Source organism: Hemitrygon akajei, chromosome 4 (genome assembly GCF_048418815.1).
Source record: "Hemitrygon akajei chromosome 4, sHemAka1.3, whole genome shotgun sequence".
Lineage (NCBI taxonomy): Eukaryota > Metazoa > Chordata > Chondrichthyes > Myliobatiformes > Dasyatidae > Hemitrygon > Hemitrygon akajei.
In genome coordinates this window covers 150,261,178-150,276,473 of record NC_133127.1, presented here as the reverse complement: position 1 = coordinate 150,276,473, position 15,296 = coordinate 150,261,178, and the positions used below count along the sequence as shown (strand labels likewise).

Below are 15,296 nucleotides of genomic sequence, written 5' to 3'. Positions count from 1 at the left end.
ATATTGTTATTACAATTTGTCAGCATGTTACAAACAGAGATCAGCCTAGTTCTCTCAGCTCTTCATAATTTATACTTTTACATGGGGAAAAGGCTCAGTGTAATATATCCAGATTTGATGAAGGCTTGTTTAAGACATGAACTGTGAGGTCGGAAGGAAGCCAAGAGGTGGATTGGTGAAGTGTTTAGGCTTGAAGACGACAGAATTAATATAAAGTAGGATATAGTAAATGTGAAAAATCAGTATATTTTTCAATAAGAAAACATAGTACAGAGTATACAGAGTTCTCTTGAACAGTTTGGAAGGCAAATGACGTACCGGTCTTATGTGTAAGGGAGTTGGAGTGCAAAAGGTAAGCAAGTCATTGATAAGACTCCACAAGTCTCTGGTGAAACCTCAACTGGAGTGATGTGTGCCATTTTAGCATTCATTGTTGAAGTAGATTGGCAGCCAAGTCAGTGCAACATGGACTTACCAATTACTCTTGGGATAAGAAGAAATCATGTAAAAACTTTGCTGCATTCAGCAGAGTTTAGAGGAATGCAATCTCATTAACACATAAGAGGTTCTGTGAGTGATTGACAGGCAGAAGTGAAAACAAGTCAGTATGGGCCAGCATCATGTATTAGTAAACAGGTGGTCGATGTTATGTATGTAGTTCAATCATACCAGTAGAAAAATTATGTAACCCAGCCATCAGTTACTTTCCTCCCATGTACCAGGTAGATCCAAGAGGTTGTGTCCTCTAGCTAGAGAGGCTAGAACTAGATGACAAAGACTTAGGCTAATAATTCCTCATTTAGATCTGAGATTTTTGGACGCTAAAGGATTTGGAGAGTATGGGGATCAGTTAAGAAAGTAAACTTGAAACAAAGATCAACTATGGTCTCTCATAGAATGGCAAAGAGATTTAAGGAGCCAAAAGGCGAACTTCTGTGTTTTTTTTTTTGTTTTTTTTAATACGCAGAGTGGTGAGTGCATGGAATAGGCTGTAGGCAGCAGTGGTGAAGGCGGAACTAATAGGGTCTTTTAAGAGATTCCTGGATGCACCATGCAGCTTATAAAAATAGAGGGCTATGGGTAAGTCTAGGTAGTTCTAAGGTAAGGACATGTTCGGTACAGCTTTGTGGGCCGAAGGGCCTGTATTGTGCTGTAGGTTTTCTATGTTTCTATGTTTTAAGGACTATGTTCACTTAGCCTACCACATTATGATCATCTCACTACCCTATTATTATTCCTTTAAAGTTCAGAGTTCAAAGTAAATTTATCAAAGTACATATATGTACACCCCTGAGATTCATTTCCTTTCTGGGCATACTCAACAACTCCATAATAGAATAATAACCAAAGTAGAATCAATGGAAGACCACGCCAACTTGGGCATTCAAGCAGTGTGCAAAAGACAACAAACTGTGCAATTACAAAAAAAAATAATAAATAAGTTTCCAATAAATATCCAATAAATAATGGCTTTAGGAACACTTCAATGATGGGGCAAGAGAAATTAAGTGAAGTTGACCCCTTTGGTTCAAGAGCCTGATGGTTGAGCAGTAATAACTGTTCCTGAACCTGGTGCTGTGAGTCCTGAGGTTCATGTACCTTCTTCCTAATGACAGCAATGAGAAGAGAGCATGTCCTGGGTGTTGGTCATGGTTGGGGGGGGGGGGGGGGGGACCCTGACAATCGAGCTGTTGATGTGCTCAATGGTGGGGAGGGCTTTACCCATGATGGCCTGGGCCATATCCACTACTTTTTTAGGATTTTCCATTCAAGGGCATTGGTGTTTCCATACCAGGCTGTGAATCAACCATTCAATTAACTCTCCACTACGCGTATATTGAAGTTTATCAAAGTTTGAGACGTCATGCCAAATCTCCACAAACGCCTAAGGAAGTAGAAGCACTGCAGTGCTTTCTTTGTAATTCCATTTATGTGCTGGGCGCAGGACAGGTCCACTGAAATCGTAACACCAAGGAATTTAAAGTTGCTAACCCTCTCCATCTCTGATCCTTCAATAAGGACCGGCACATGGAGCTCTGCTTTCCTTCGCCTGAAGTCAATAATCAAACCCTTGTTCTTGCAGGTATTGAGTAATAGGTCGTTGTTATGGCACCACTCAGCTAGATTTTCAATCTCCCTCCTATATGCTGATTCATCACCACCTTTGATTCGGTCCACAACAGTGCTGTTGTCAACAAACTTGAATAGGGCATTGGAGCTGTGCTTAGTCACACCATCGTAAGTGCAAAGTAAGTAGAGCAGGGGACTAAGCACACTTGTACTGATGGAGATCGAGAAAGAGATGTTGTTGCCAATTTGAACTGTCAGGGGTCTGCAAGTAAGGAAATCAAGGATCCAATTGCGCAAGGAAGTATAGAGGCCAAAGTCCTGGAGCTTATTGATTAGCTTTGAGGGAAGGATGTACAAAATACTGAGCTGTAGTCACTTATGAACATCCTGATGTATGCATTTTTGCTGTTCAGTTGTTCCAGGGTTGACTGAATAGCCAATGAGATGGCATCTGCTCTGGACCTGTTGCTCCAGTTGGCAAATTGGAGTGGATCTAAGTCGCTTCTCAGGCAGGAGTTGATATGTTTTACCACCAGCCTCGCAAACAATTCATCACTGTGGATGTAAGTACAACTGGGCGATAATCATTGAGGCAAGTCATTACACTCTTCTTGGGCACCAGTATAATTGAAACCCTCTTGAAACAAGTGGTTACCACTACCACACATGACTGAAGCAAGAGGTTAAAGATATCAGTGAACACACCAGCCAGTTGATCAGCACAAGTATTTAATACTTGGCCAAGTATGCCATCTGGGCCAGATGCTTTTCGTAGGTTCACCCTCCTGAAGGTTGTTTGCTCGTCTGCCACAGAGACTGAAATCATAGAATCATGGGGGGGATGTGGGAGTTTGTGATAGTTCCTCCATGTTTTGATGGTCAAAGCAAGCATAGAAGGTACTGAGCTCATTTGGAAGCAAAGTGCCACTGACACCTTTTGTTGATTTAACTTTATACGAGGTGATTGCATTCAAGCTCCACCACAACTGTCGAGCATCCTTCATTGATTCAAGTTTAGTCCAGAATTGCCACTCTCACCCGTGAGGTGGCTTTCTGGAAATTGGACCAAAAAAGAGAAGACTATCAGGGTTGTATGTGGTGACATGCATGTACTCTGATAATAAATTTTACTTTGAACCCGGGTCCCTTGAAATTTTCTTGGTCACTAGATTTGAATGCCTCTGCTCTGGCTCTCAGCAGATTGCAGATCTCACAGTTCATCCATGGCCTCTGATTGAGGAAGACACTGAAAAATTTTGTGGGGACACAGTCATGTACAGTTGTTTTAATAAGGTCCATTACAACCATGCGGTATTCACTCAGATCCACAGATGAGTCCTTGAACACAGCCCAGCCCATCGACTCAAAGCAATCCCACAACCACTCCTCTGCCTCCCATGACTTTGTTGCCCTAATCTCTGGAGCTTTGCTCTTAAGCCTCTGCCTGTAGGCAGGCTGGAAGACAGCCAAATAATGCTGTCTGGGCATGGAACGGTAGGCATTTCTAATCTTAGTATTAGAAATGATCTAGTGTGTTGGAACTTCTGGTACTACATGTTATATTTAATAATGGCTTCCTGTATTTTGCTGATAATTAATCTCGAGATAACTATCTTCCTATTTTCCCTCTCCTTTCTACACTTGCCATCTTTTAGTTCTCTGGGATAGTCCTAAAGGCAGTTTGGAAGATTACAGTAAATGCATCAGATTCTTCCCCTTCACCTCAGTTGGTGCACTTGGGTCTAAGGCTGTCAAGTTCAGGAAATACATTGGAAATTAGTAGCTTTTAACTTCTCAAGCAGAGTGTATCGTACATAACCAAGCCAAACCCTTAATGCTTATTTCCACTGGATGGAAAGCCTAAAATTCTCTCCCAAATTGTGCTTTCAGATGGCTGGATGAAATGTTCAGTTGATGCACCTCCTGCAATCCTCAGAAAAAACAAAAAAGTATTATATGAACATTATTATAAAATCAAAAATAGGATCCTCAATTTAATAAAGACTTACCGTTTTCCGAAGCATGTCTCCAACAATCAAACCAGTAAATGCATCCCATTCCTAAAAAAGGTGTTAAAGCACAGAATGTATAATTGAATTTCCCTTAAAAAACAAACCAAGGTGAACTAGAATATTTTTTTCCTGCCTTTCTTTGCAAAGCTTAGCAGTGGTAACACAAAAATAAAATACTGCAGTTGCTAGAATTCTGAATAAAAAATAAAATGTTATTTATGCTCTGTATGTCAGGTAACATCAATATAAAGAGAAAAAGACAGAGTTAGATTTGGAACTTTTAAAAGAAATTATGTAACATTAACTTTCAGTACTATCTCTATAAATGCTATCTGGCCTGCTGAATATTTCTAGCATTTTCTGTCTTTGTTTTCAGCTTACTTTGTCAATATTACTCAAACAGCAACAAAAAACAGCAATGTTGAAAATCAAACTCATACAAACAGAGAATGTTTGAAATCTTCAGGATATGAGATAGTATCTGCAGCAAGAGAAACAAGGTTAAACATCTGGTCGATTACTTCATAAATTGCAATAGATTTCCCCAGGTCTTTCTCTATACATTAACTACGATTTCTAGAAAAACTAAATAACAGGGCGCACAAATTACTGAAGCAAATACAGGGAAGAAAACACCACTGAGAAATACTAAAAGTAATTCTGGAGTGCACAAACAGCAGCAAGGTCAGCTGCAAATTGTTGGAATTAATATTCTGTTTGCTCCGCATTAATTCCATATGACGTTTGTGTTAAAGATAAACTACAAACAAAATTGTTGGAAGCAAAAAGCAAAATAAAAATAGAAATCAAAAAGGTGTGGTGAGGTGTCCCATTAGAGTAAGTTTTGAGGTAACACTAGTTTAACATAAGTATAATAAACTTATTAGAAGTGACTGTGCTTCTTTCATGCTTAAGGAGAATTTTGCAGTAGAGCAATATTGTGTAGGGCTGCCAATGTTATCTGCAACTGAGAGATCACCAAAATACATTTAAATACCATTAAATATTCATCATATACTCGTTTACATGCAAAAGTAATAGATATGATGAAAATGAAAACTTTCAACATTAGAGGAGAGATTATGAAGGGATCATGAAGATCTATATAAATTGGAAGAAATATAGAGGGTCAGAACGTAAAAAGATTTTTTCACAAATGATGCATTAGGAGAAGAGTTCAGAAGAAGAAATTTGAAGTCCAAACTGAAGTGTGCTGACATGACTGAAACTGAGCCTTAACACCCAATAGAAAGAAATCAGAAGAATATTAAGAAAATGTATACAGAACTTAGTGGAAGAACACTTAAAAGATTGTATGAAGGCATAATGGGCCAAATGTCAACTTTCTGCATCAGAATTTTCTGACTTTTACCAGGTAATGGGAATGCCACCATTAAAAGTGATGATTACAAATTACATCTAATTTGCTTCTTACAATAAAGAAGATTAGTTTCTTACATTTTCTTGGAAGAGATCTGAATGCATTCCACTGACAAAATGCAAAGCAAACATAAGTTGATCGGCCTGCATTTAAAAACAGAACAGATTTTGCATTAAAATCTAAAACATGACTTTACACTCAACTATCAAATTTACTCCAATATAAATCAGAAAATGTTGGAAAAGCTCAGCACGTCAAGAGGCATATGTGGAAAGAGAGTAAGTCAATGTTTTGCATCAGCAACACGTCATCAGAACTAACATACTTGCTGTCGAGAAGAACAATTAAAACAAATCCTGAAAATATGTTATCTTCATCGATAAGGCACTGAATGGTAGAATCAAATTTGCTCACATTAGCTAATTAGTGAACGATTCTTCTTCCTCTGGCCCATTATTGCAAAGTTTTTTCTCCAGATTACTAATGACATTTTACACTCATAATTAATTACTGAACACCGTTAAATTCAGTCACAATGTAAAGCAGAAATAAAACACCGAATTCTTAAACAACACACAGCATCTGCAGTATCTCGTGTTACTGAATTGTGAAAATCTGAATTAAAACACAAAGAAAAATCGGGATTTAGAAACAGTTAATTTTTCAAGCTCTACCATTCAGTAAACAGAAACACAAAAGAACACTGGTTTTAACAAAATTTAGCAAGTGAAAGAGCTGAGAACATGAAAGAACAATAGGTGATAGAAAGGAGGCTATGAGTGATTAAATGACAAAAGTGATTCTGCTGTTGTCAAATTAGTTCTTTTGTTCGAAGTTATGCTACACAATTATTTTGAGATTATCAGAAGTATAACTCAAGTAACTGATTAACAGATTGCTCAGATTCCTCAATACTTATATGCCTGACATGTGAGAACACTTTCAGCTGGCAGGTTCATGTAATTACATTATAAAGAAGCAAAACACAAACACCACAAAGATGATTTCAAAAAGTGAATGTGCTGTTGGACAGTCCAATACCTTATTTTCATGATAGCTAAATAAGAATTGAAGTATAAAACTAACTGCGATGTCATGGAACTTTGCAGCAAATTTAGATCGGAGGTCCACAAAGAGCAAGGAACTGATAATTAGGTAACCTGATATTTTTTTTAAAATCAGATCAGAAGGGAAGACCATACCTGTTGAAAGAGAAAGAGTTAAAACTTCAAGTCCAAACCACTTTCTCAGAGCCAGGAAAGAAGAAAAAAAAGTTAGTTTTGAGATACAAATAAGTGTCAAGGGATAGAACAGACAAAGAGCATTTCTCTGGTACAGTGAGACCAAATGGTTTAATATGGCAGTTAGAGACAGATTATCCTTTGCCTGTGTTGTATGTTACTAATAACAGGGCTATGGATTATACACAGCAGATAAAACTGTACCATGGAAAAATAAATATCGAACCAAAGTTCACAGATGGATGACTGGCAGAAATTGTCAGTCTGATACAGATAGAAGAAACAAGTTAACTAAATCTGGAGAATTCAATATTGAATCTGGAAAGCCTCACTGTGCACAGAGGGAAGATGATTTGTTAATCTTGAGGTTTGTATTGGGCCTCATTATAACAGTATAGAATGAAGCCATACACTGATGGTTCTGAGTGAAAGGGGGTGGAAGAATTCAAGCGGCAGGCAACAGGAAAATCAGGAATGACAAACTACATTTAGAACATAAAATTTAAATTAGTGATAAACATAGACTTCAGCTAAAATGAGATGCTTCATTTAACCTCTGAATTAATTGACGGTAACTCAATGACAGCTTCTAATGCATTGAAAGAAATACATACAAATATGTTAAGATTATCCTGATACTTGCTTTGTACAGAGAAGAAAAAAGCCATGCCAGATATCAATAACAAGCAATAAAAAAGACAATAAATTACATGAGATTGCAAAAGATTTTTATTCAAATAATTTCAAATCACAGTTTTGATTCTAAAATATACAGAGAAATAAGAGCTTGTTTTCGATTTATTAAGTTCAGGCTTAATTGTCATTTGACCATACATGAATACTGCCAAACTAAACATCGTTCTCCCAGGACCAAGGTGCAAAGCACAGTACCAACTGTCATACACAAAGGACACATACAGCACATACAATATAGCAGTAAACATACAGACTAAGTCCCTGAATCCATGGATGTAGTTGGCAAGTAAAAGCCCACAGCAGACTACAGACGAACACAACTCAGCTAGTCTTCCACCAAGCAAATACTGGAGAGCCGTACCGATGCCAGCATAGACGTAATGCCACACATCTGCAGCGTCACCTCTCTTGGGCGGTTGCAATAGGCAACAGCACGGCACGGGGTGTGGTTCGCGCTACTAACCAAGGCCTCACAGCACCCCATCATCAGTCCTGACAATAAACCAGTGAACTGAACTTGCAGCATTCCACATTACCAATGTCCCACAGGGTCTTTCAATCACAAAAAAATGAGTAAGGCAAACACTCATTGTTAGACTGCACACTGCCTTCGTGCACCGACTCTGACGCCTCTCTGTAGCAGGCAGCAACACGGTCCGCCCCAAGTATACCTCCTTCAGCTCCTCCGCCAATGAGTGACTAGTTGATGGGGTGGGCCTGCAGTATTTAAAGTTCTTAATGTCCAGCAGTTTCTTACAATTGTAAAAAAGGCACTTAAGAAATCTTTGGTTGGCCCCAAAGAGGTTGCTACATCCTAGCACGCCACCATCTCACTGGAAACCTATCTTACGGAATAGGCTAGTCCTACGTGCAGATGGGGCTGCATATGGCCCACAGGTTAACAACCACTGGTTCAACATCAGTAACTGGGGGGACGTCATGTGATGACGTAGGATCGAGACGTTGGGAATCCAGCTCCCTCGTAAAAAGTAATGAAATAGGGTTTAAATGAAGAGTTAACAAATATCTACTAGAAACTATTTATAAGTAACTCAGGATTATCTTTTGATATGGCTCCTAAACCGAAACAGAAGAAAGCTACTACTTCGAAGACTGCGCAAATCAGCAGGGAAAAAGGCCTAACCGTATCGGCGAAGCCTCGGACTCAAGTTGGATCTCCTCCCGGCGAAGTGCATGGCACTTCTGATGATGCGGGACAGGAAGTTGCAGCAATGTTGGCGGTCTCTAAGAAGAAACGGCAAGAACAACGCATGCGCGAAGAAACAAGTATGCATGAACAGATATTAACAAAAGTAACAAATCTACAAATCCCAACTACGGCTAGAAGTGAAACTGGAAGTGAATCGGAAGTGGAGTCAGACACTTTGGGAAATTCAGAGGAAGAAGAAGAGGAAAAGAAAGAGGAGGTTAAAGGAGACATAAAAGATATCCTGATATATATTATGAATGAATTAAAAGCTATAAGAAGGATGCAGAATACACTCGATAATGTGGTGGAAAAACAAAAAAAGATGAATAATAAAGTTAAAGAGATGGAAGTAAAAGTGGAAGAAAATACTTAAAGAATAGATAAGATAGAAGACAATAATCTTGCCTGGACAATAGAAAGAAAACGGATGTTGGAAAAAATAGATGCACTTGAAAACTCAAGTAGACAAAATAATATCAAAATTGTTGGTCTTATGGAAGGTACAGAGGGAGAAAATCCAATAAAATTCTTTCAAGAATGGATTCCGAAGATTTTGGAAATGAAAGAAGGAAGCCAAGTAATTGAAATTGAAAGAGCACACAGAGCTTTAAGACCAAGACCTCAACAAGATCAAAATCCAAGATCAATTTTGATAAAATGCTTAAGGTACCAAGATAAAGAAATGATCTTGAAGGCAGCTACTCAAGGTGCTAAAAAGAGAAATGGGCCATTGACAATAGAAGGGAAAAGAGGTTTTTTTTTTATCCAGACATGTTACGATTTTCTGAAGAGGCAGAAGGAATTTAATCCAGTGAAAAAATCTTTATGGGAAAAGGGCTATAAATTTTTATTGAGCTACCCAGCAAAATTGATAATTTTCCTGGATAACGAAGAAAGAAGATTTTTCGTTGACTACCGGAAAGCGGAGAAATTTGTACAAGAATTACCTGATGTCCACGAAGAGAAGTAAAGAATTATAGAAATGAAATGGACTAGTGATGAAGACTGAAACAAGGTTGGACTTGACGGACATTTATATAAAAAAATAGTTGAGGAGTATTAATTGGGAGTAGAGACATTAATTATTTTCTTTCTTTTCTTCACTAATATATTTTCTTTTTTTTTGCGGGGGAGCTGGAGGAGCTCCTGATCGATGGCTGCGAGTTTCACGTGTACAATCATGGCGATTGCCATGACCCATAAAATGGGGGGGGGGGTAATGTTGTGTTTTTTTTTATTCGCAACATTAGTGGGGGGGTACTTTGTTTTTTTTTCTTATATATTAGCTATCTTTCTTCTATTTTTCTTCTTTTTTCCCTGGATGGTTGGGGAGAAACTCATAGCAACATGGAGAATTTTAAAGAGTTCCCAAGGTATTATGAATGATTAATTTACTTAATTTTTTAAGTTTTAATGTTAATGGAATTAATGGACCTGTGAAAAGAAAAAGAGTTTTAACATATATTAATGAAAGGAGATATAGCTTTTTTACAAGAAACACATTTAACAGAAACAGAACATAAGAAATTAAAGAGGGATTGGGTTGGAAATGTCATTGCAGCTTCATTTAATTCAAAATCGAGAGGAGTTGCAATTTTGGTTAATAAATCTTTACCAATTAAAATACAAAATGTAATAATTAATGCTTTTATTGCTTTTTGAGAGGGTGATTTTAGATGCATATCATATTTATACTGAGTTAAGTATTGTATGTAATTAGTTTTGCTACAATAAGTGTATGGGACATTGGAAAAAATGTTGAATTTCCCCATGGGGATGAATAAAGTATCTATCTATCTATCTAATTGATTCTGTGGGGAGATATGTGATTATACATTGTCAAATTTTTTCAGAATTATGGACTTTTATGAACATTTATGCACCAAATGAAAATGATGCAAAATTCATACAAGAAGTTTTTTTTGAACTTGGCTAATGCACATGATAAAATATTAATAGGTGGAGATTTTAATTTTTGTTTAGATCCAGTTTTGGATAGGTCAACTAAAGTTGCTACAAAATCAAAAGTAATAAGACTAACTTTATCATTAATGAAAGACTTAAACCTGATTGATATATGGAGAAAAATTAATCCAAGAGAAAGAGATTATTCATTTTATTCAAATAGACATAAAACTTACTCAAGGATTGTTTTTTTTATTATCAAAAAATATTCGAGATAGAGTGAAAAGTGTGGAATATAAAACAAGAATACTGACAGATCATTCCCCCTTGATAATGACAATGATAATGATGGATAAGGAGGAATCGATTTATAGATGGAGATTTAATTCAATTTTATTAAAACGTCAAGATTTTTGTGATTTTATGAAAAAAACAGATTCAATTTTTTTTGGATACAAATTTACATTCAGTTGAGGATAAAATTGTATTATGGGAAGCGATGAAAGCATATTTAAGGGGTCAGATTATAAGTTATACATCTAAAATTAAGAAGGAATACATGGCAGAAATAGGTCAATTGGAAAAAGATATCATAAAGTTAGAAAAAGAATCTCAAAGATATATGACAGAAGAAAAACAAAAACAACTTGTCAATAAAAAACTACAATATAATACACTCCAGACATATCGTACAGAAAAAGTAATTATGAGAACTAAACAGAAATATTACGAATTAGGTGAAAGATCACATAAAATTCTTGCTTGGCAGTTGAAAACAGAACAGGCTTCTAAAACAATAAATGCAATTAGAACAAGTGTAAATAAGGTTACTTATAAACCTTTAGAAATTAATGAAACTTTTAAAAAATTTTATACTGAACTATATCAATCAGAATCACAAAATAAGATTGCTGAGATAGATAAATTTTTATCACAAATAAACCTTCCAAAATTAAATTTGGAAGAACAGAAAGGATTAGATATGCCCTTTACATTAAAAGAGGTTGAAGAAGGTTTAGGATCACTTCAGGGTAATAAATCCCCAGGAGAAGATGGTTTTCCTCCTGAATTTTATAAAAAAATTTAAAGATTTATTAATTCCTCCTTTTATGGAATTAATATACCAAGTGGAAAGAATGCATAAACTCCCACAATCTTTTTTTAACAGCGATCATAACTGTATTGCCAAAAAAAAAGAGATCCTTTAAAACCAACATCATATAGGCCTATTTCTTTGTTGAATACAGATTATAAAATAGCAAAAATTTTATCTAATAGAATATCTAAATATTTACCAAAATTAATACATATGGATCAAACAGGTTTTATTAAAAACAATGGATAATATAACCCGGTTACTTAGTATAATTCATTTGGCACAAAAAAGAGAGGAAATGAGTGTGGCAGTTGCTTTGGATGCAGAAAAAGCATTTGATAGATTGGAATGGGATTTTTTATTTAAGGTATTGGAAAAATATGAGTTAGGAAAATCTTTTATACAATGGATTAAAACCTTAAATACTAATCCTCAAGCTAAAGTAGTTACAAATGGTCAGATTTCAACACCATTTTGCTTAACGAGGTCAACTAGACAAGGCTGTCCATTATCACCTGCTTTATTTGTATTGGCAATAGAACCATTAGCTGAATTAATTAGAACAGATTCAGATATTGGGGGCTTTAGAGTTAATCAAGAAGAATATAAGATTAATTTATTTGCTGATGATGTTTTGATTTATTTAACAAACATCAGTAACTGAACTTGAACTTCAGTTCTAAGCATCCAAATATTAATTTTCAACCAAACTTTCCCTGGAATATAATGAAATATAGACTTTATGACTAAAATGAGATAGAGCCATCCTGTGCAACAATCCAGCACCTAGTAATATGATTCTATACAAAACAGTACAACATAATTTTCAAAACAAAAACTTACTTTGTCTGAAAAACAATGTAAAGGTCATCACACTTTAATTGATATTGTTAAGATCAATAGCATTTCTATTACAAACTGTGAGTTTCATAACTGCACATGCCACTTTATTCAATACACCTATAATGCAAATATCTAATCAGCCAATCATGTGCCAGCAACTCAATGCATAAAGTCATGTAGACAGGGTTGAGAGTTTCAGTTGTGGAAACTATAGAAAAGGTGCAGAGGAGAGTTACAAGGATGTTAACTGGATTGGGGAGCATGCCTTATGAGAATAGGTTGAGTGAACTCGGCCTTTTCTCCTTGGAGCGACGGAGGATGGGAGGTGACCTGATAGAGGTGTATGATGATGAGAGGCATTAATCATGTGGATAGTCAGAGGCTTTTTCCCAGGGCTAACATGAAAGGGCACAGCTTTAATGTGCTTGGAAGTAGGTACAGAGGAGATGTCAAGGGTAAGTTTTTTTTTTTGTTTTTTTTTTAAATAAATGCAGAGAGTGATGGGTGTGTGGAATTGGCTGCCAGCAATGGTAGTGGAGGCAGATATGATAGGGTCTTTTAAGAGACTCCTAGACAGGTACATGGAGCTTAGAAAAATGAAGGGCTATGGGTAACCCTAGGTAATTTCTAAAAATAAGTACATGTTTGGCACAGCATTGTGGGCCAAAGGGCCTGTGTTGTGCTCAAGGTTTTCTATTTTTCTGTTCATCAGACCAAACATCAGATTGGGGAAAAAATAAGACCTAAGTGACCTTGACTATGGAATGATTGTTGGTGCCTGAAAGGGTGGTTTTAGTAACTCAGAAACTGCTGATCTTCTAGGATTTTCACACAAAATAGTCTCTAGGATTTATAGGAGGTACCTAATAAAGTGACCACAGAGTGTATAATGTTTTTATTCATTATTAACTTAAGCCAGTACAGTTGAATAAAGAGTTAATAATCTGCACAGACTTGCCAATGAATACAAATAGACTAATATGAATAGTAAGCAAATGAATTCCAGGAATGTTTTCCTATTTAATATGAGATTACGGCTGACAGTTCAAACCAGTCAGCATGATCCTCTGCACACAATTATCTCTATGAATACTAACATTTAATTGGTGCTTAACTATACGCAGTCAGTGACTGAACCTTTCCTGAAATTTGAAAAAAAAATCAAATATTCACATATAAACTGGTTACTTTATAATTTTCTTAGTCAATGATTCTATTACACTTCAACTAGTGGCAATATTAAAATTGGAGTATTTAAAAGAAAATTAAAATGACTGAAGAAAATTTATAGTGAATTTGAATACAATATATGATGAGTGTTTTGAAAAGTGCCTGTTTTTAAAGTAATAAAAATTTCCCATTGTCTACTAAACAGTGGTGGAACTGGGAATGATGCTCTGGATAATTTGAGCAACAAGGGCCAAATTTAAATGTGGAATAACCTACAGATTGATATCTGAGCTACATGCAAATTAGTGTAGAAAAAGAATGAATTAGAAACTTGAAGGCATAGCTGAAAGCAGAGTAGGATCCAGGGGGTTGATTCATGATGGACTAGTGCAAGTTACCATGACAAGGTGCTGCCACAAACCAACAAATTTCACATCCTAAGTTCATGATAATAAATCTAATTGTGATTCCAATTCTCTTGGTCTTGTTCCACTTAAAGCAGAATGGAACCAGAATCCTCATAAATTGATTGAATTTGACAACAATAATAGTCTTCAACTCAAGAAAGCTTCAAAATAGGACAAAAGAAAGAATTCAAGATAGGATATATTCAGAAGTATGAGACAAGTCAAGGCTGTGGAGAAGATCAACAATTTTGGCACAAAGCCTCAGAAATGTAATAAAGCATTGTGACTAAAGTGATATCTGAGAAAAACTGAAATAAAGCTAAAGATACAACACATGTCAAGCATTCACAACAAACCAGACAAATTAAATGGATATAATCTAACAGCCAACATAAGAATATGGTTTCAGAGTCATCAAGGTTAGAAACTAAATATTCCTGTTGCTTAATAACATATGATGGAACACACCAGATTTTAGATATGGAACCAAATTTTAACAGGGCAAATCACACTATGAAGCATATTTAAGGCAAATAAACAGAAGAATTCAACAAAGTAAAAAGGCTCTAATTTTCTTATAGACTGGGAAAATAAAAGGATAGCAAGGCCTTCTAGAGAAAGAGATTGAAAGGAAAAACTGGTCAATTAATCAAGAGACAAGGAAAACAATAATGAAAAATTGAAAAAAAATCAGAAAGAGTTATTTTGACCTACCTATAGCAATTGGCTTATCTGATATATTTAATATTGGCATTATTATTAAGGTAACATCTTGCAGAACATACAGACTCAGAGGGCAAACAAAACAGCATTCAGCTGAATTAACCAATTCCATTCAGATTCTATCAAGAGTATTTTTCTATTCCTATCTTCAACATGTACTATTGTTTTATTTCTACAAAGGTGATTTCATCTCTGAAATAAATATCAATAGATAGATAGATAGATACTTTATTCATCCCCATGGGGAAATTCAACTTTTTTTTTCCAATGTCCCATACACTTGTTGTAGCAAAACTAATTACATACAATACTTAACTCAGTACAAAAAAATATGATATGCATCTAAATCACTATCTCAAAAAGCATTAATAATAGCTTTTAAAAAGTTCTTAAGTCCTGGCGGTAGAATTGTAAAGCTTAATGGCATTGGGGAGTATTGACCTCTTCATCCTGTCTGAGGAGCATTGCATCGATAGTAACCTGTCGCTGAAACTGCTTCTCTGTCTCTGGATGGTGCTATGTAGAGGATGTTCAGAGTTATC

The 15,296-nt window shown here is 35.9% G+C and overlaps 1 protein-coding gene across 1 annotated transcript in view; it reads right to left on the bottom strand.

The window, feature by feature from the left end:
- dync2h1 (dynein cytoplasmic 2 heavy chain 1) overlaps window positions 1-15,296 on the bottom strand; it is a 440,753-nt gene that overhangs the window by 181,336 nt on the left and 244,121 nt on the right. The window contains exons 73-74 of the mRNA XM_073043598.1: window positions 5,541-5,606; window positions 4,080-4,130 (exon numbers count right to left, since the gene is read on the bottom strand). Of these exons, the coding sequence (XP_072899699.1) occupies window positions 4,080-4,130; window positions 5,541-5,606 (117 nt within the window). The remainder of the gene's footprint in view (window positions 1-4,079; window positions 4,131-5,540; window positions 5,607-15,296) is intronic.